Here is a 21,049-nt window from a genome sequence, read left to right as displayed (position 1 = left end):
ACACACACACACACACACACACACACACACACACACAGGCACACATGCAACCAGAATGAAAGCTACACAGCTGCAATCACAGTCTCAATCGGGTCAATTTGACTGTGGATGTGTGCCGTACCCTCCTCCGTCAGGTTCTTGTTGAGGACCAGCTTCCCATGTCTGAGGTAATTCAGCACAGGCCCGAAATACATGGGATCCCTGTCAATCAAATACGCCCCAGACTCATCCTACAGTAGAAACCAACAGACAGAGAATGAAAACGTTATTTAGGCTATGTGTTATTATATATAGGCTAACATTACAGGTACTGCTAGGAACTATCGGAAAACCAACAATACAAAAAAAAAGTGAAAATCAAGTTCTCATTATTATTCCAAAAACAGTGCGTTTTTATTTTAGCATACCGTGCAAGTCTGCGAACACTGAGAGAGGAGAAGCATTAGAGGAAAGTGAGTTTAAACATTAATGCGCTGTGCCCATGTGAGACCCGGTGTCTGTCTGCAATGGCATGCAGGCCACATTCATAAAAAATAAATGTACGCACATGCGCGAGAACTCCCAGCCCATACAACCTTCAACCAGGACGATTCAAACCGAGCCTGGAACAGTGAGTGAGGCTGAAATCACTCTTTTATCAAATCTGGGGCACAAACAGAGCCTTAGAGACTCCTGCTCTTTACAGGGTTAAAGCCCCAGAGAGCAGGATTATTCTGGATTAGGGTTATTTTGAGATTACCGCCTGAGATTTGAGAGATGAGAGGAGGTGAGACAGCCGGAGCTGCGCGAGCCCAAAAACATTGTGCCACGCGCTGTGCAAACGGCAAAAATGAATTTTATTTATATAGTGCAATGATATCACTTAAATATGCACTTTAATTAATATTTATGTTATAAAGTTTAAAGAGGAAGTGTGTGTTTATCGCCTCCAAACAAAATAACTAAAATAATGACTGTTTCCAACAGGTTTCCCGAACACTGCCCCGCCCCCATCTGGCATTGGTTTGAACAAACATGTAGCTCCGCCCCCAAATACACACTATTGGTGGAGCAATAAACAGGGCAAGGTTTTGGTAACTACAAATAATTCACTTTACAATATCTCAGCATATTAGAAGATAATTACTAAGATTAAGTATTTTAACAAAAAATCGTAAAAATACTTTAGCTTATTAATGATAAATTCAAACATTAGGCAGTAAGATTTCAATGACTGTAGAAAATCATTTTCACCCATTTAACATGCCACAATAATGGTATTTCTACTCAGTTTTCAATTTGTATCTTTTTTAACAATATTTTTGATGTATTTTATCAGTTTTCTGATTCAAAGTGGGGTTTAAACAGTTTTAACATTTAAAAATAAATAACATGAATGAAAAGCACTTCAGCTTCAATTATAAATTCAAATATGTAATATTTAATAATGTAGGCAATTATTTTTATATTACAAAATATTTATTTTCATCCATTCAGCGTCAACATAATGCTGTTTCTACTTAGCTTTAAATTTGTATTCATTTTTTAAAAATATAGTTTACTAATATTTTTTATTTATTTTATCGGTTTTGTGAGTGGTTGTATAAAGTTCAATGAATTTGCAAGTAGCTTGATTTTACACTGAAAAACTGCAGTTTGGAGTAGGTGTAGTCAGGCTGATTCAGTCATTAAATACTACTACTAATTTTTACTTAATTTTTACATAAAACGAATTAATTTAGCTGTAACCACATTTTTTCAAAGTTGTAAATAAAAATGATTGGAGTATATTTTACAAGAAAATACTATTTCAGTCTTTCTACTTAACATTTTTACATTTAATTCAATGTGTTACTTGCCGTTAATTTGTAATTAATTGTGAAATGTAGCCATTTCTGAGTGAAAATTGTTTCTACACCAAATTTTAGGTTAACAAAATATGTTTTTCACAGCGCATTTTTGGCAGCAAAAAAAAGAAAAGAAAAGATAAAAAACAGATTCTATTATTTTTGAAAACAATTTAAGGCACGAACATATCACAAGCTTTGAAACCTCCGACAGTGATCTTTGCCTGATCTGACCCGTGCAACGTAACCTTCCACCCTGATCTCTGACACAGCTCAGGTGTCATAAGCGGGATTGTGTCCAGATTACAAGGCAAAACTGGGGCAGATGTGCTGATGATGTCATCGCACAGCCACCCCAGAACACCACACCCGGTGCCACAATCCACCCGTACATCTTCCCAGCCATGAACACTCACAGAGAAGAACAGAAGAGACCTTGTTCTGGGACTGAGAGAGGAGGGGTGGAGCAGACGGTAAAAGTGGGTTTGTTCGTGTCCATCCGACAGGAAAGCAACTCTAGACAAAAACAACCATCTGGACAAGCCCCAAATTACCATAGACAATACAAATAACTCTATACAACAATATAAGCGATTATGAACTTATGATGTTGTTAAATAACAACCAGATTCAGCTTCATACTCATGACCCATTTTAAAGAAACTCCTCAATATTTAGAAGAAAGAGATCTTTTGTCTTGAGAATAACTAAAAAAACAATTCAATGGTCCTTTAGTATTTTTTTTTTTTAAACAATTCCTGTACAGCTTTCAGCTTTGGTTTTGTTTACATTACAGCATTTGTACACTGTTTAGATTTTTGCTTTTAATTTATGATCTGTAGATGCACTTTTATAATAATGTTCATGTATTAATTATAACAATATCCTACATGGGCTAATAATTGGCTTGTATTAATAAAATGACATAATATTTTTTTTTTACAATTTAATTGTATAAATGATGTATTATAATAATATTTAAACTATTTAAAAATGAAATCGGTTTTAAAGAGGCTGTATTTCAGTCTCATTTCAAAGACTTCTGCACTCTCTAACCTACTTTTCACAGCCATTCTTTATAAATTACTTATAAAATAACTAAATAAATAAATGGTCTGGCTTACATTTATCTAGGCTGTTTATCTTATTTGAATGATCTCTAAATGAAATAAATCAAGCTGTAGTTACCTTATCAGAATCGAGGTCTGGTTCCGATTGGCACAGCCGGAACAGGAACGATTTGGGATCCCGGCAGAGCGTCTGTCTGGTGGTCAGAAAATACGTGCCGCCGACGTTCAAACGGACCCACTTGGAGGATCTGTGGTTGAAGGTTTGTACCGGAGCCGGTCGCCGGCAGTCGTGGCCGCTGATCTCGCCGTGACTCTCGGCCATCCTGCGTGCGGTGTTCTGCTGAAATGCGTAACGGTGACCGCGCGCCTCTCCAATGACCAACACCGCACTGACGGCGCAGAGAAACACCCCTCACTTCTTTTTTTAGGCTCGAGACGCTGAAAAGACACGGGCTTTGTTGTTATTTGCGACATCTAGACGTACTGTAGCTTTTACGATTGAATTTCTAGTGACTCGAAAGAGAATTATTTTTTTGAACCGATACTTTTTAATGATTCGACCGAAACGCTTAGCAAAGTGTTTGGGAGTCACTCAACTGTAAAAACGTTGTTTACCAGTAAAATTGTTAGACGGTAACAATACCGTCATTAATATCATTAATAATATTGGGATTAATTCTAATCTAATTATAAATTAATATTAATTTGATTATCGACATTATTAAAATAAGGTTATTTTGTAATATTAAAAAAAGAACAAATGCTAATAATAGGCCTATTGCTGTCAGAAGTAATATTAGTACAATAAACAATACTCAAAACAATTTATGAAACCGAATAGTGAAAACACAGTCCCAAACAGCGATTTTACAATAAAATGAACATAAAATGACGCGCTGTGAATTCTTAACTCGGTTGTGAATAGCTAGGTTGAAGCGAATCGTCCGAACGAACCGATTCGACGCAAAGATTCGGATTTATTAAAGGAATAGTTCACTTCCAGAATGAAAATTCTGCCCGTCAACTGTTCGGATACTAACGTTTTTCAAAACATCTTCTTTTGTATTCCACAGAAGAAAGAAACTCATGCAGGTTTGGAACAAGTGGAGGGTGAGTAAATGATGACAGAATTTTCATTCTGGAAGTGAACTACTCCTTTAATGCTACAGATTTCAGAAAGAATATCCGGATTTGAACTCGTGGGAATTAAAATGTGGCTCAAATTTGTGTTTAAAAAGTGAGCAGCCCGTCTAAACAGCCTCTTTTTTTCTACATTACGGGTGCAATACTTGTAATAAAACCTTTATTGGTCATCAAATGATGATTGTGATTCCAGTGGTGGACAGTAACGTAGCTTTAGTAGCTTTACTTCGTTACTGTACTTACTTCACTACATTCCAAAGCATAAGATCGTACTTTTTACTTCACTACATTTCATAAAACATATCGTTACTTCTTATTATATATCACGTGCTCCGAGACGCAGAAACAGTGTCTGATTCAAGAACGAACTGATTCTTTTCAATTAACCTTTTAAATCGGTTCGCAAATCGCACCAAATGATTAATTGACGAATTAGAATGAACCGATTGCAGCTGTTCTCGAGTCGACAACTCACTGATTCAAATGAACCGTTTAGGGCGAGTCTCCAGTGAACTGAATTCACAAGTAAGAACCGGGAGGTAAGTTACTAATGTCGAAGTTTAGGATTAATTATTGTAACTGAAAATCATATTTAGGTCAAAACTGTCAGTTGTTTGTGAACTAAATCTGCTGTAAAGGGTGATCTATTTAAGCCCACTGAAATGATTGAATGCAGACACATCAACATCTGTGTCTCTATTACGTTAGTTAGTGTGTAATGTTGCTGTTTGAGCATAAACAATATCTGCAAAGTTACGAAGCTGAAAGTTCAATGCAAACAGAGATGTCGTCTTTTAAAATTCTGGCGGTTTAATGCCTACAAAAACGGCTAGGGACTACGAGTTACTTCCCGGGTTCGTGACATCACAAACCCAGATAAATCCCGCCCTCAGGAAAAGGCAGCAAAGGGGGCGCGGCTATGCTGCGCTGCTTTAGAGAAGAAGAGAAAACTAGAGGTGCACGTAAAAATCTATTCATATATGAATCGCGATTCTGTCTTCTAACGATTCTAATGGATTCACAAGTTTCAAAATCAATGTTCTAAAGCAGCAGTTCTTAATACTGTTCCTCGCGTCGCCTGCTCAGCCTCTCTCTCTCATTCAGATCATCAGCTCAGTTCTATTCCATTTATACACTTATTTTCACATAGCTATGAGAAGCGTTAAACATGGACGCGCATGCAGTTGCCGTACTGTATTAAAGCTTTAATCGGGACAAAACCATATATTAAAAGCCAACATAAGCAGTAGACTTTACAAATAACAGCGTATCTAAAAGTATGAGACAACAACAAACAAAAAACATAGGCCTACCATTAAAAGCCGTGCTTGCACAGGTTCTGCATGATCCTCTTCAATAATATCCTCTGCTTCTCAATCGGGCTCAAACTGATAAGCGATATTAACCATGCAGTTGTTTACAATACAACCGGAGCACATGCCACCGAGGTGAGGGGTGGGAAGTTTAGACACACACTAGAGGCGGTTTAGCCAATAACAACACACTGGACTAGCTAACCAATCAGAGCCCATCTCTTATTTCTGAGGGAGGGGCTTCATAAAAACAGGAAAAGATCAGCCCGTTTCTCAGAGAAGGGACAGCAGTGTGGAATAAAGGTAAATTATGTGAAAAAGAATGAGTTTTTAAAAAAACGAAGCATTAACACATGTTAGGCTGCACCCCATAAACACAATAAAGCCTAGAAAAAAGCCAGTGAACCACCCCTTACTATAGAGGGCGGCAGATTCAGATTTCCATACAGGTATTAGTGACACACTCTTAATGAGTGGGGGTCTGATTGATTTCACCATTTGTGAATCTGACTTGTAAATAACATTTAAAATAAAAAATATATTTAGCAAAAAGATTGTTTGGAAAATTAAGATGTTCTTAACATTTATAAAAGTATGCTTAATTTTTTTCCTTTATGCAGGAAATCATTTTTCTTTTGACTGTCGGGGGGGACTTTAAAATAAAAATAAATACTATTCAAACACATGAAGATACACAAAGAGACTGTGTTTGTTGGCCTAAAACCCTACATGCTTTATTTCAGTTCTAGGTTTTGCCGAGCACAAAAGGCCGACAAGAAGAATACACACATTGCCTACAAGGGCCCCACACGCGCGCACACACACACCGTATCACACACACGCACGCACACACACACAGACAGACAAGTGGGGCCGTGCGCACACAGGCATTAAATTATCAGAATTGAGCCAATCACTGCGCAAATAGAAAATGTATATGATATAGTAAGAAAACAAAAGCAGTAAAATATCATAGTTTACAATAATTCTTCACATTCAAAGGCTTTACATTTTCAATACATACACAGCAAGGCCCTGGAACATGACTTCAATCCAAATATGCTTTCATATATTAGAATTTAAATAACACAGAAGCCAGGCCAGAACGGAGCGGCCCAATAACCTTATACAAGAATAAAAATACAAAACCTGGATCCTAGAGTCACCTCTTTACTCACCTCCCATTTGCAATATTACATCAACTGTACATCACAGTCATCTGTTACCGATCAGGAAGACGCACTCACGCACACACTCAGTCTGTCGTCTCACTCAGTCCACGGACTTCCTGTTAAAAACGGCCAAATGAGAGGAGCCAAAAACGCACGCACACACACACGATCAGATTGCCCCTCCGTCACTAGCCTCCAATCAGCAATGCATACCGGCACAATGCAAGCGCTTTAAAGGAAAACAGCTAAATTCAGTCGTGCTTTTAGCATGGAGCCAAAGGGGCGGCGAATTACCCTCTCAAACCACATTACCCATGTGGCTTTTGTGGCAGTGTGGTGACGTCTCCTGCGATTTGAAGGTAACGTGAACATGCTGAGGAGACGTTCGACACCACATCCTCCAATCGGAATCAGCAAGACCAGCTACTGTAGCCAATAAGGGTAAAAGGACCCGCCTTAACTCTAAACGCAGACTTAAGCGACACACTCCCATTTAGATATCTGAAGGTAAGGAGCTTAATGTGTGAGCGTCGAGCGAGAAAAGAACAATGTGTGCTTGTTTCGCAACAGACAGGTGGAGATTGCATGATTTTGAGTGTTCGTTACTTGCATCGCTTGAAATCGATGGAAAGACTTGCGTAATCATCTAAACGTGTGATTTTCTATGGCTTGCCTGCACGACACGACATGCTGACTATGGCCTTGCTGCTTTTGGTTGTAAAGACTCCACACTCGGTGCGCGAAACAATTGAATCCGAACAGAGAAAGTACCTGGGAGTGACGGGACTGATATTTGAAGAGACAAAGACAATATATAGCTGGAGAGAGATGTCTCTACAGGGGCGTGTTCCTGTTCTGTGATTGGTTGGAGGGCTGTGGGGGGTGTGGCCAAAGGGGGGCGGGAAGCACTGTAGTCCTGTAGTCCTATAGGCTGGGGCTCTGGTGTTTGTGGTAGATCTTCCTCCAAACTTCCTGGATTTTCTTGCACCATTTGTCAGCATTGCCACTTGGATCCATTAGATAGTATGTCCGGTTTGGCTACAGGAGCAAAGCGTGGTCGTTATATATCTGGTTTAAAACACGCAGATGTGGTATGAGAAGATAATTGGGATTGTAGTTACCGTGTGAACAAAGAAGGTTTTAAAGTTCTTCGCTTCAGGCCGTAGTTCAGGTGACCAAGGAATCTCCCCTTTCAGAACTTTATTGACCGGATCCACATAGTACAAGTGAGGACCTTCAGTCAGTAGCAACTGCCTCCTCCGTGCAAACAGACCCTACACATTTACACAAAGGGGAAAACACGATGAAACAGAAAAACACTTCAATATTTTTACTCAAGTAAGATACTGGACGTGCTGTGTGATTTGATTTGCTAAAAATAATCAAATCATAGGAGTCATTCTTTCGGGAACTGGGTGGAATACTATGATCGTGTGGTGTGGTTTTAATTCAAATAGGAATAGAATAGTTTTTTCCCACGATTTTTATTTACTAAAAAGTACCAAATCATAAGAGTGATTCTTTTAGGAACTGGTGAAACTACATTGGTTGTTCTGTATAGTTTTGATTCACTAAAACAAATCAATTCATAAGAGTCAGGAACTGGATAGAACACTATGATCATCCTGAGTGGTTTTAATTGACTAAAAGGAACCAAATATTAAGAATCCGGAGTTGAATGAACTACACTGACTGCACTGTTTTGATTGACTAAAAAGAACCAAATTATTAGAGTCATTCGTTAGGGAATTTGATTGACTACACAGTTCACACAGTTTTGATTCACTAAAAAGAACTAAATCATAAGTCATTCAATTGGACTGCACTGGTCATGCTGTATGGGTTTAATTTACTAAAAAGAATAAAGCCATAAGAGTCATTCACTTGGGAATTGGATTGAATACTCTGGAGACACGGTTTTGAATAACTACAAAAAGAACTGAATCATAAGAGTCATTTGTTCGGAAATTAGATGGAATGCTTCCACCGTTCTGATTCACTCATTCACACAAAAAAAATTAAATAAATAATTAATTAATTTTGTAAAGTGGATGGATTACACTGGTCATGGTTTTGATTCACTAAAAAGAAACAAATCATAAGAATCATTTGTTCAAGAATTGGATCTAAATCTTGCTTATTATATATTCTTACAAACAGTGACTCACTTTGCGTTTGTCCACTGGGCCCATTTTTAAGATGAGGTTATTCTCCACAAACTGGTGCCTGTTAAAAAACAAAAGAACAGAATGCTTACAGAAGGCATACAAGGTTAGAAAGTCCCATACAAAGACTTTTTATTTGTGTACCATGGGTTTGCAGCACTCTGCTTGTCCAGTAGGATGCGTTTCTCCTCTTCGCTGTACTGTAGGTCGAGCTCCATGCTATTACTGTCCAGCTCATGAATATGTATAAACTGATCCACACTTGGGGAGGGGTTATATGTAGGTTTACTTGTCTCTCCTGTGAAGGGAACTAAAGGGGCGTGGCCAGGCTGTGCTACCTGCATACAACTGAACTGGCTGAGGAGATCATCATACTGAAAATGAACGAGAAAAGGAGATTACAAATACTTTAGATTTCATATTCTCTGAAGAAAATCAGATCTCTGTGTGAGCTGCTTGTGTTGACTCACGTTTCCGTAGCAGTCCTCATCATCCTCAGACATGGCGGGCAGATATGCCGTTAGTTTGGGTGGAGTTTGCAGATGTATATCATCCCAGCCAACTGTCTCAAAGAAAGGGTGGGACTTCAGCGGCCTGTAGCCGCCCATCTCCTCACAGCCAATCCGCTTGCATGAATCCAGCGACTGAAAACAAGACACCAATGAGTGCACAGCTGATCCACACCTACACTCTAAACAAACATTTATGACTAAATAAGGCTGACCAGAAGTTGCTCCACAAGGTCTTTAGCTTTGGGGAAAAATTTCTCAGGAAACTCGTACTCGAGTTTTATAATCTTCTGGAATATTAGATACTCATTCCTGTGATGGATTAAAAGAAAACAATGATTAGTGACTGGAGACTTAAACTTCATCACATGGACAAAGCAGATGTTAGGAATGGGTCATGATCACCCAATAACCAACTAGTCAGTTAGTGAGGTTAATAAGCGTTCTGCGCTGACAAAATGCACTGTAATTATTGCAACATGTCTGCATTCTGTTTCTTTATTAATTACGCTATATATTGACATTTTTCTCTTTATGTACACTCCTGTAAAAATTTAGGATGAGTAACAATTTTTTTTTAAAGAAATTAATACTTTTATTCAGCAAAAACATTAAATTGATCAAAAGTGAAAGTAAAAACATTTGTTACAAAAGATTTCTATTTTACATTGATAATTATCTGAAATGTTTCTTGAGCAGCAAATCAGCATATTAGAATGATTTCTGAAGGAAATCTTATTAAAAAAACTTAAATTAAAAGTGTTACTAGCATAATAAAATTTAAACTCTAATTCTATGTTGCTCATCAAGCTGTTATGAACGCAACAATGCATCTATGTAAACACACCATAAAAAAAAACATTTGTTTGAAATCTGAAACCAGTCTAATTACACAGGGCTCAATTAGTTGATCACCGAGACCATTTTAAAAAATAAGTAGTTTTACACATCTGAAAGTAAACTCACCCAGCTCTGAATGGTGGCAAACCAGCAACAAGCTGGTAGATGATGCAGCCTAATGCCCAGAGATCCGAACTACAACAAGAAATAAGACGGTTAGGACAAGTATCTTTAGCCAAACGCACAAATAAACCCCTGTTCTTGGTCTTGCTAGGTTATTGCACACAATGTCTCCTGCATTTAGAAGAAAAACCTCAAAAACACAGCAACAAACAGCATCTCTGAATTAGGCCCTGTTCATTACTGATGAAAGCATTACAACTGCACACCATGAAATATTCATCAGCCGTGTTTACCTCTTGCAGGCAGATTTTTCAGTCAGTAATTCAGGAGAGACGTACTGAGCCGTACCAACAAATGAGTTTGCTCTTGCTGCAGGGGGAAACATCAGAATGACAATATCACTTAGTAAAAGCACTATCATAAGAGGATACTTCTGTATGAATGTTTACACTGTCAGAGGACGATACTCTGCTGCACATTATGCAGTGTATGTGTGTTTACCCTGTTTGCTGTCAGAGGACAGTTGTTTGGCTGTGCCAAAGTCTGTTATTTGAATGTGCATCTCCTCACTGAGCAGAATATTCTCCGGCTTCAGATCTCTGTAACAAAACCACAATAATACAGTATCTCAAATCAATGTCATGCCATAAAAAAAAAGTGATTGACAAACAACTTCAAAACAAAGCTACTGACCTGTGGATGAAGCCTTTCTGATGTAAGTACTCAAGAGCACAAACTATCTCAGCAGAGTAGAAACGTGTGCAGGTCTCGTCAAACGAGCCTATTTTTCGAATGTATTTCAGCAGTTCGCCGTTTTTAGCGTAGCTCAATCCAAAATCTGACAGTGCATTCAGGAAAGCATTCGATTAAATGCAGTGTTGACATTAGACAGGTTTTGTGTAGTCATTTATTGCTATCAGCCAAGCCAATTAATTGGTCAACATTTTGAGATTACTGCCATTGAATGTAGTGCCCATTTCTGACAGTTCAAAAAATACACATCTTGTTCATTTACATATATTAAATATTTTGTGTATTACACAATAAAATATTGGGAGAAGGCACCTTTTTTTGCACAAAAAATATTGTGTAGTATATAATACTATATATAATATTTTCTATGATGATATATGTTTATGTATGTTGTAAAATAAATATTATATATATACATATACATAAAGGGCTGCAAAATAACGGATAATTTTTTTTACATAGCACCAGAATTAATTAATTATTGCACTTTCACATAAGCACAAATCAAGAGAACATTAACTCGTATGGTTTGCTCACAGATTAAGTCATAACAAACAGTGCAAACTACGGTGTGCAAAAAAACAAACAAAAAAACCCCCAGACTGTCTGTATTAAACTTATATTTGATCATAATATCTCACTGGATATCACTAAACTCCAAATGACATGTTTGCCAGAGTTTTCAGCTCACCTGCGCTTTTTCCGTAATGTGAAGAGAGCGTGTGCGCATGGTTGCCAGGGAAAGGAATATTAAGTAAACCACTAGGCAGAAAATGTATCGATTTACAAAAAAAGATCCCATTGGGGGATTTAAACTCTCACATCTCAAATCTGCAACCATAACCATGAAAGCTTGTAGTGGCTTGTTAACAATTTAAGATAGCGCAAATGCCAAATTAAAATGTTTTCAGGATAAATGACCAGGGGACAAATATCGCAGACAATTATGCTTAATAAATCAAGAGAAGCAGGAATCATTATTATGATTTATCATGCAGCCCTAATATATATTACATAATAAAAATAAACACAGTTAAATATTTCTATCAAATTTTCAGGTAAATATGACAGCCACCCTGCTGTGCTTTATAGATATTAAAACTGGACAATCAATATTTCTCAACCACTAGTTATGTGTGTGTGTGTGTGTGAAGGATACACAGCTTCTCCTCATCTTGAAAGGTGAAGTAGAGCTTGACAAAGAACGGATGATCCAGGTGTGACATGATGTCTCGTTCTCTCTTGACATATTGCGCTTTGTTCTCCTTCATTATGTGGCGCTTTTCCAGGATCTTAACTGTTGAAACATGCGCCAACATTTTTCAGTACAGGCTCACATCCGATAGTCCATGTCAAACGTAATAGTGATAAATCAAATGCATATGAACCACAGTTTGATGGTATAATGACTTACTTGCATATTCTTTCCCCGTTGAGTGCTCCTTTGCTAAGACAACCTGTAAGCAGCAAAAACAGCAAAGGTCAATGCATTAAAGGAGTAATACTAGCTAAGGTACATCAGATGTGCATTGACGTGTGCATGTCATACGGTAGAGAAGGAGCCTTCTCCCAATATTTTGCCGAATCGGAAATCCTCGGGTCTCTTCTTGCGAGGTTGGGTGGGCTGGGGGGGTGGTGCCTGTCCCGCCATGCCGTTGCCGTGGAGACGGGGGGTGTCCTGCTGGCCTCTTACCATGGATGGACAGGAGATGAGCACAGAGGAGCGGAGGGATGCAACATCATACTTAAGAGAGAGAGAGACAAAGTCAGTGTATTTCTCACATTACTCAACTACTGTTTTTGATGAAATTACTGCATACTTTATGACAGTTCAAACTTTTTAGCATTTTCAATATTTTAAATGACAATCTTTTTTTATTATTATATTTCAATATATTAGTTTATAGAATATATAAACTAAATTTTACAAAATGCTTAAAAGTTAATATATATTAATATTCTATAAACTATATCGATTTTGATTTGAAATATTACAACAAATTTTTTTTTTTAAATGCTAAAAAATTATTTTTCAAAATTAATACATAGTGTATGTATGTGTGTGTAAAATGCTAAAACACCATATTTTATATATATATATATATATATATATATTCTATAAACATTAACTTTGCTTTAAAATATTTCAATATTAAAAAATAATAAAATAATTCTTCAAAAATGCAAATTTTGCTTTAATTTAAAAAAATTTAAATCTGATGTAATGCTTGTATATGTGATGTCATTACTGTAAATTCATGTTAAGTGCAATGACATAGTTGCTAGCAAACAGCCTAACTTAAGCAAGATAAGAGCATATGGTTTATGTATTAACACTTTAGATATTGATAATTAACAATTCTGGGCTCACCTAGAACACAAATGATTACACGTAAAGCTTCTGATAACTGAAAACAGTGCCATCCTGACCGTATAAAACAGATTTTATGAGTTCAAGAGCATCCAATAACAGTTCTCATAATATATAATTATTCTTAAACTACTTAAAGTTGTGTCTCTGCTTAAATTATACTGGATCTCATTGTGAAATTCTTAAAAAGGGAACTACCAAGCACTGTAAATCTATATGCAAGGTCTTTCTCTCACACTGCTGTATATAATAATCACTAGTTTCCTGTAACTACAGCTCACATTATTCATAATCAGCATTCCTACACTAACGAACTTGAAAACACCTCTATAAAACATGAGTCACACATGTCAACAAGAACTTTAGTCAATCCTCCAGCAATAATCATGTTAACTACCCTTACCTGCTCTTTGCAAACTATGCTCCACAATATTAACTCATAGAATTCAAAGAGGCTCATGTAATATTGATAATTACAGAAATAACAGACCAAAGTTACTTTGCTAGATCAACTTATATAATACATCTAACGTTATACCAGCTACATACTCAGTTTAATATGAACAAAATGACCCACCAATGAGCCTGATACTTCACCAATCATATTCATACGGGTTATGCCTTAGTCTAGTGATCTATATAACGTTATACATGGTAATAATGGACTGTCAAAAGCACCTGAGGAGGTGAAACTTTACAAATCTCTTAAGCAACTTTTATAGGCCGCAACTCTTGAGTCGGTTCCTTTCAGTAGAAATAACACACCTAAATGAGTCAAGGATAAGACGGACATGTTAATAAACAGCTACAGATATATAATGCTGCTAATATTCCTTAATTTATGGGTTATAATGATAAACTGACAGCAAACAGAGACGCAAATGAGGCAAAACAACCTGAGGCGATTGTGCTAGAAGCGCTACTGACTCAAAAACGGTGTTGTAGTTTATCAGAGACCCAAGAACAAGCCCTGGATGTTCACTTAAATAATTATTATAAATAAAAATGATTTACGTACATTTAGAGCAGGTTTAAAACGGGCAGAACCAAACGCCTATGTCGTGAGTTAGCGGTCAGGCTAACGGCTAAGAAAACAAGCAACTTAATTTGTTGACAGAATTAGCTCGCAGAGCTAACACACAACAATATGAGCATTTTCCCACACTGTTCTTTTAAAAATATCAACATCGGGCCTAATAATTCATTCAGAAATCCCTGTGTAAATTACGATAAGAAACAAAAGTTGACACTTCCTGGTTAATAGACTTGCGCTTGTTTTGGGGACTAGCGGGCTAACGACGCTAACATGCTAAGCTAAAGCCTCGGGTCGCAAGCGTCCCGCACCACCCCCCTAAAAAACGCCGTTACAAGCAGCGCGCGCAACGCGGCGCGAGGCAGCTTCGAGCCCGTGCTCCCGAGACGCCAGCGGTACTCACGATCTGACTCGTGGCTCTTGCCATGGAAGATTTCCGTGGGTAATTTATTTGGGATTAAATAATTGTGGAGACTGGAGTCATGGCCGCACGCTCTGCGCCTTCGTATTACGGCTGTGACGTCACGCCACAACACCATTACTGCAAAAATACCGTGCGCCCCCAAACGGCGAATCCCCCCAAAATTCCATGGATCAATGTGATATAAGTGTTATGGAAGCGGTTTTGCAACTGATCAGCAGATCTGTATATCACCCATATTTGAATTGCTATAACATTCCCATAACACAACGTGCTTAGCATGTTTTTTTTGGACACCATAGTAATATTGTTTTCATGGTAATGTCTTTGGAAATGAACCATGGTAATGTCATTTTTTTCTTTGAAGTCTAGGGAAAATGTAGAGAAAAACAATATAAAAAATGTAAATCAATAGATAAATACAATAATAAAAATACACAAATTATATAAATAAAAAATAGTGAACAGCTTAGTAATACAAATAAAATTATATTTTGTAGAAAACATTAAATATTAAAAAAAAAATCTAAAAATAAATGAATAAAAAACTAAATTAATTTGATAAAACAATTATTAATTAAACTATAAATAATAAGCTATAGTTAGTAGAAAACTATTTAAATATTTAATACAAATATATATTGTTAGCAATGTATAATACAAAGTTTCACAGTATAGATTGGGACTTTATACACGATAATATATAGATGTCTGTCTTTTACATTTTAGGATGGGAGCCCCTCATTTTTGGGGATCCGTGGCATCTAAAATATTGAAAACCTTTACTTTAGAGTAGTATATACAATAATGCATGCATATGGTATTAGGCCCCAATAGATTTACATGTAAATTCATTAAATTACAAGTCAAGTCAAAGCACCTTTATTCATATAGTGCTTTATATAATACAGATTGTGTCAAAGCAGCTTAACAGTGTTAAACAGGAAAAATGTGTGCTGATAATGCAAGAGGACAATAGAAAACCGTCAGTTTATCAGTTAAAGTCAGTTCATTGTTGATTCAGTGATGTCATCGTCCAGATCAGTTTAGTTCTCTTCCAATAGTGTCTGCGCGGTCAAGTCAACAATGTTGCCAGAAATTGTGTCCCCTGCTAAGCAAGCCAAAGGTGACAGCGGCAAGGAACCAAAACTCCATCTGTGACATAAATGGAGAAAAAAAACCTTTGGAGGAACCAGGCTCAGTCGGGGGGCCAGTTCTTCTCTTGCCAGATGAATCCAGCATGATGTGGTTTAATTCCAGGCTGCAACGCACGTCAGATTGAGCAGAGGACATGTCTGGTTCTCGTGGTCTTGTGCCGATGGCAGACGAGGTCTTCACAGGGGATCTGTCTCTAGGGTTCGTCTAGTTGACATGGTCTCCGCTGACATTCAGGGCTGTAGAGGTCATCTCTAGGTGCTGATCCCCGTAGATGCCATTCTTCTTATGATGTAAGAAGTACATCGGGTGTTATGGGACAAAAACGGATTTGAATTACAGAAATGTGATTGTGTGTTAAGTGTATGCCAGGTTAAAGAGATGGGTCTTTAATCTAGATTTAAACTGACAGAAAATCGGACTCCCGAATAACACTAGGTAGATTGTTCCAGAGTTTGGGCGCTAAATAGGAAAAGGATCTGCCACCCGCAGTTGATATTATAGATATTATCAAATGGCCAGATTTTTGAGTTCGCAGCGAACGTGAAGGACTATAATGCGATATGAGCTCGCTCAAGTACTGAGGAGCTAAACCATTCAGGGCTTTATAAGTAATTAGCAAGATTTTAAAATGTATACTATATTTAACAGGGAGCCAGTGCAGAGTTGACAGAACTGGACTAATATGGTCATACTTCCTGGTTCTAGTAAGAACTCTAGCTGCTGCATTTTGGACCTGCTGGAGTTTGTTTATTAAGTGTGCAGAGTAATAAAGCATTACAATAATCTAACCTTGAGGTCATGAACGCATAAATTAACGTTTCTGCATTTGACATTGAGAGCATAGGCCGTAATTTAGATATATTTTTAAGATGGAAAAATGCGGGTTTACAAATGCTAGAAACATGCCTTTCAAAGGAAAGGTTGCTGTCAAATAGCACACCTAGGTTTCTAACTGATGACGAAGAATTGACAGCACAGCCATCAAGTGTTAGACAGTGTTCTAGATTATTACATGAAGAGGATTTTGATCTGATAATTAACACCTGTTTTTTCAGAATTTAGCAGTAGGAAATTACTAGGCATCCAGTTTTTTATATCAGCTATGCATTCTGTTAGTTTTATGTTTCGTCGGGCCACAAAGAAATATAGAGCGGAGTATCATCGGTATAACAGTGAAAGCTAACACCATGTTTCCTGATGATATGTAAAGTGTGAAAAGCAACGGTCCTAGTACTGAGCCTTGTGGTACTCCATACTGCATTTGTGAACGATTTGATACTTCTTCATTCATTGCTATGAATTGATGATGGTCAGATAAGTATGATTTTAACCATGCCAATGCAATTCCACTAATGCCAACATAATTTTCTAGTCTATTCAAAAGAATGTTGTGGTTGATAGTTTCAAATGCAGTGCTAAGATCCAGTAGCACTAATAGAGAGATACAACCACGATCGGATTATAAGAGCAGGTCATTTGTAACTCAGATGAGAGCAGTCTCAGTACTATGAATCTGTCTAGATCCTGACTGGAAAACTTCACAGATACAATTTTTCTCTAAGAAAGATCAGTTGTGAGGACACTACCTTTTCTAGTATCTTTTGACAGAAAATGTAGATTTGAGATCGGTCTGTAATTAACTAATTCTCCAGAATCAAGTTGTGTTTTTTTTTTTACACAGGCTGGACTGAAAAAAGTGGAACTAAAACACCTAGTAAACTATACTCAAATGCAGCAAATGCCATTTAAATATTTATTTAAACATTTCAGTCTGCTTATAAACAACAGTCAACATGTTTCGCTATAATAAATGTTATTACAGTTTGAGAAGATTCTTCTCGTGAACAAATAGTACATTTTGCACATTATAAAAAGTCTTTTGGTTGCTTACTGAAATCATGACATCAGTAACAGATTACTGTTTTGTTAACTTACTAGTTCCATATTTGCAACCATCTGCAAACACTGAAAAAACAGAAGTTTGCTCATGTCAAGTGAAGGTCAATGTTAGTAAATCAGTCACTGAACGCCCTTCTTCCCCAAATGTTTCATTTTAAGATTACACAACTCAAGACTCCTCATCACTTTCATCATCTTCCTCTTTACTCTTCTGTTCTTTCTCCTCACCATCATCTTCTTCCTCTGATGTCTCGTCATTGTCATCATCCTCAGCCCTGAGTGTACAAACCCACATGGGTCACTTCAACTGACTTCAATTTGAAATTAAATATTTTAACATTTAAACACAAGTTTATAACAGAATGAGAAAAAAGTCTCACTGGACTGGTCTGTTGAGATTCACAAAGTCTCTTCCTGAGTCCACATCGAAAGGATCTGGAATTTAAAAAAAAAAAAAAACACACACAAAAACATCAAAGTTAGTATTTTCAAAACATTTACAGTAAATGTGACTATATTAAATCATTGCATGAACTGTACCTATATCCTCTTCCTGAGGGGCGGCACTGAGAAACTCTTTCTCCACAGCCAGTAGTTCCTCTTCTGATTGGCTGGATGCATAACGCTCTAGAAGAGTCTTATTCAGCTCCAAAAATCCCAAACCCCACTTAAACTTCCTCAGCAGGAGCACAGCAAGGTCACGAAATCCTGATGCATGATCACATAGACACACATACACATGTCAACATCTAGCAAATTTGCACAATTTAATCTCAGCTGCTGTTATTAAACTGTACTCCTGTTCAAAAATTTGGGGTCAATAAGATTTTTTTAATGCTTTTAAAAGAAGTCTCTTATGCTCACCAAGGCTGCATTTGTTTGATCAAAAATACAGTAAAAACAGTAACATTAATATTAACAAATGAAACCATGTTGTAAAGTGTTTTATTCAATAAAGTAAAACTGCACACTCATTTAAGCATTGTTTATTAGTTTCAGCAAAACAAGTAGCTTTTGTCAAGGTATGAGGTGTTTATTAAGGTAAGAAGTGTTTTATTACCATGATAATATTTTGTCGGAGTAGTTGCAGCATATAAAAATAGAACAAACCATTCTCTAGTTCAAAAGTTTAAGATTCTTCTGCTCACCAAGGATGTATTTATTGGAACCAAAATACAGTAAAAACAGCAATATTGTAAAAAATCATTAGAATTAAAATTTTCTATTTTAATATATTTTAAAATATAAATTAATCTTGTGACACAAAGCTGAATTTTCAGCATCATTACTCCAGCATAAGCCTCAACGCAAGACAGCTTGCATGGCTTTCCGTAGTTTACAGGATTTGCTGCGACCAAGTACGGCAAAAGCCTCGGATGTGAGCCAATCATTTTGCTGAAAGGCGTGTCTTCAAGTCGCGCCCATGAACAGTCAATCACGGCTAGACCACCCTGTGCCACAATTTCCCTGGAAATGAAGAATATTATAGGTTAAGAACTGAGAGAAATGTTTGTGTTTTTTTAACATTTTTATCTACACTACCATTAAAAAGTTTAGGGTCGATACGATTTCTTAAGTCTCTTATGTTTACCAGGCAGTATTAATTTGATCAAAAATACAGTAAAAAATGTGAAATATTATTACAATTTAAAATAACTGTTTTCTATTTGAATATATTTTAAAATGTAATTTATTCTGTGATGCAAAGCTGAATTTTCAGCATCATTACTCCAGTCTTCAGCGTCACATGATCCTTCAGAAATGCATCCTAATATGCTGATTTGCTGCTCAAGAAACATTTCTGATTATTATTACTGTTGTAAACCGATTCTTTGATGAATAGAAAGTTCAAAAGAACAGAATTTATTATCAAATTAAATGTGTCTTCTTTACTTGAAATTGTAACTTTTCTGTCACTTTTGGTGAATTTAATCCATCTTTGAGTAAGATTTGAAAAAAAAAATGATGGATTTTATAAAGCAAATAATGATTTTGTGAAAATGCTTCCTGTGGCCCACCTGTCTGCAGGTGTAACGTATTTGATTCCCATCGGGCTGAGTATCAGGCCATTGAAGCGCTGGCTGAGTCGCAGGCAGCGCACAAACCCTTTCCTGGCCAGCTTCCGTCCTGTACACCGTTTCGGGTCACAGTGACCCAAATCCCACATAGCCAACTGACAGGGCAACTTCACACCTCCTGCCACCTCTGAATCCGCATCCTCACTGGCTGAAACACACACACAACTTCATTATTCACAACTCATGTCTATCAAGCTTTACTACAGAAAATTAAAGAGAGTAATTCACTTGATGACATGAATCTAAGTTCAACATGACAACATTACATGCACATGGGGAAGTCGTGGCCTAATGGTTAGCGAGTTGGACTCATAACCCAAAGGTTGTGGGTTCGAGTCTCGTACCGGCAGGGATTGTAGGTGGGGGGAGTGAATGTACAGCGCTCTCTCCCACCTTCAATACCACGACTGAGATGCCCTTGAGCAAGGCACCGAACCCCCAACTGCTCCCCGGGCGCTGCAGCATAAATGGCTGCCTACTGCTCCGGGTGTGTGTTCACGGTGTGTGTGTGTGCACTTTGGATGGGTAAATGCATTGCACTAATTCCAAGTATGGGTCACCATACTTGGCCACATGTCACTTCACATCCATCCATATGTTCATCCAAACTGACACCACACTTCTATCACAGACCTTGCAGAGCCTCATGCATCTCCTCTGTGAAAGTTTCTAATGATTTCCCCTTCATCCTGTGTCGTGCGTCTTTGCCCTTGTGAACGGGTCGCTCACATTTACCCTGTTTTTTACGTCCCATGCCTGAAATCCACCTTACTTTTGTTTTTAGCAATAACTTTAACTTTCACACGCGTGTATGGTTTGACTGTATTATAACAACCACCTTACATCCTACAACACACCAATAATGCATCTACTTTACGCTGAATCATGGCATGAACGGCATAAACATAAGTTTATAAGGTTTTAGAGCAAATTCCAAAGATTTATTCCGACACGCTGTTCCTCGAGGCCAAAACACGGTGACGAAATGAAACATGGCCGTTACTGTAACAAAGCACAAAATACGCAAATTTATTGAAATGACATCAATACGAATATAACATTGATTTAATTAAGGCTATACAATACAAATAAAAAATTTCAGCTCAATACTATGAACGAGTTATACAAAACAGACACATAATAATCGATAAAGTAAAAACGGAAGAGGACTTTTA

The 21,049-nt window shown here is 37.3% G+C and overlaps 3 protein-coding genes across 7 annotated transcripts in view; all 3 read right to left on the bottom strand.

The window, feature by feature from the left end:
* Window positions 1–3,387, bottom strand: part of LOC107677189 (BTB/POZ domain-containing protein KCTD5-like) — a 9,625-nt gene extending 6,238 nt beyond the window's left edge. The window contains exons 1-2 of one of the 2 annotated variants that reach the window (XM_016471998.1): window positions 3,015–3,387; window positions 122–230 (exon numbers count right to left, since the gene is read on the bottom strand). In XM_016471998.1, the coding sequence (XP_016327484.1) occupies window positions 122–230; window positions 3,015–3,218 (313 nt within the window). In that variant the 5' untranslated portion in view covers window positions 3,219–3,387. The remainder of the gene's footprint in view (window positions 1–121; window positions 231–3,014) is intronic. The other variant, XM_016471999.1, reaches the window with a different exon arrangement.
* A 2,673-nt stretch (window positions 3,388–6,060) lies between these two features.
* LOC107677174 (3-phosphoinositide-dependent protein kinase 1-like) lies at window positions 6,061–14,863 on the bottom strand. 4 transcript variants are annotated; one of them, XM_016471969.1, is made up of 15 exons: window positions 14,722–14,863; window positions 13,964–14,050; window positions 12,464–12,658; window positions 12,329–12,371; window positions 12,074–12,211; window positions 10,855–10,999; window positions 10,663–10,760; window positions 10,455–10,530; window positions 10,165–10,233; window positions 9,414–9,510; window positions 9,160–9,333; window positions 8,834–9,063; window positions 8,693–8,750; window positions 7,646–7,798; window positions 6,061–7,562 (listed from the first exon to the last, which is right to left on the bottom strand). In XM_016471969.1, exons 3-15 carry the CDS (start codon window positions 12,608–12,610, stop codon window positions 7,449–7,451), a joined length of 1,542 nt encoding a protein of 513 aa, XP_016327455.1. In that variant the 5' UTR covers window positions 12,611–12,658; window positions 13,964–14,050; window positions 14,722–14,863; the 3' UTR covers window positions 6,061–7,448. The 4 variants fall into 4 exon arrangements, with proteins under 4 accessions (XP_016327455.1, XP_016327454.1, XP_016327456.1 ...); XM_016471968.1 differs by lacking the exon at window positions 13,964–14,050 and having other exon boundaries at window positions 14,722–14,862; XM_016471970.1 differs by lacking the exons at window positions 13,964–14,050; window positions 14,722–14,863 and adding an exon at window positions 14,479–14,666.
* Window positions 14,864–17,640: 2,777 nt separating this feature from the next.
* On the bottom strand, window positions 17,641–20,860 carry LOC107677200 (ribosome biogenesis protein TSR3 homolog). Its single transcript, XM_016472009.1, has 6 exons — window positions 20,508–20,860; window positions 19,815–20,022; window positions 19,073–19,263; window positions 18,337–18,507; window positions 18,177–18,231; window positions 17,641–18,071 (listed from the first exon to the last, which is right to left on the bottom strand). Exons 1-6 carry the CDS (start codon window positions 20,626–20,628, stop codon window positions 17,966–17,968), a joined length of 852 nt encoding a protein of 283 aa, XP_016327495.1. The 5' UTR covers window positions 20,629–20,860; the 3' UTR covers window positions 17,641–17,965.
* Window positions 20,861–21,049: the final 189 nt, after the last annotated feature.

Source organism: Sinocyclocheilus anshuiensis, unplaced genomic scaffold, assembly GCF_001515605.1.
Source record: "Sinocyclocheilus anshuiensis isolate Anshui unplaced genomic scaffold, SAMN03320099.WGS_v1.1 scaffold392, whole genome shotgun sequence".
Taxonomy (NCBI): Eukaryota; Metazoa; Chordata; class Actinopteri; order Cypriniformes; family Cyprinidae; genus Sinocyclocheilus; species Sinocyclocheilus anshuiensis.
This window is presented reverse-complemented; position numbering and strand designations above follow the sequence as displayed.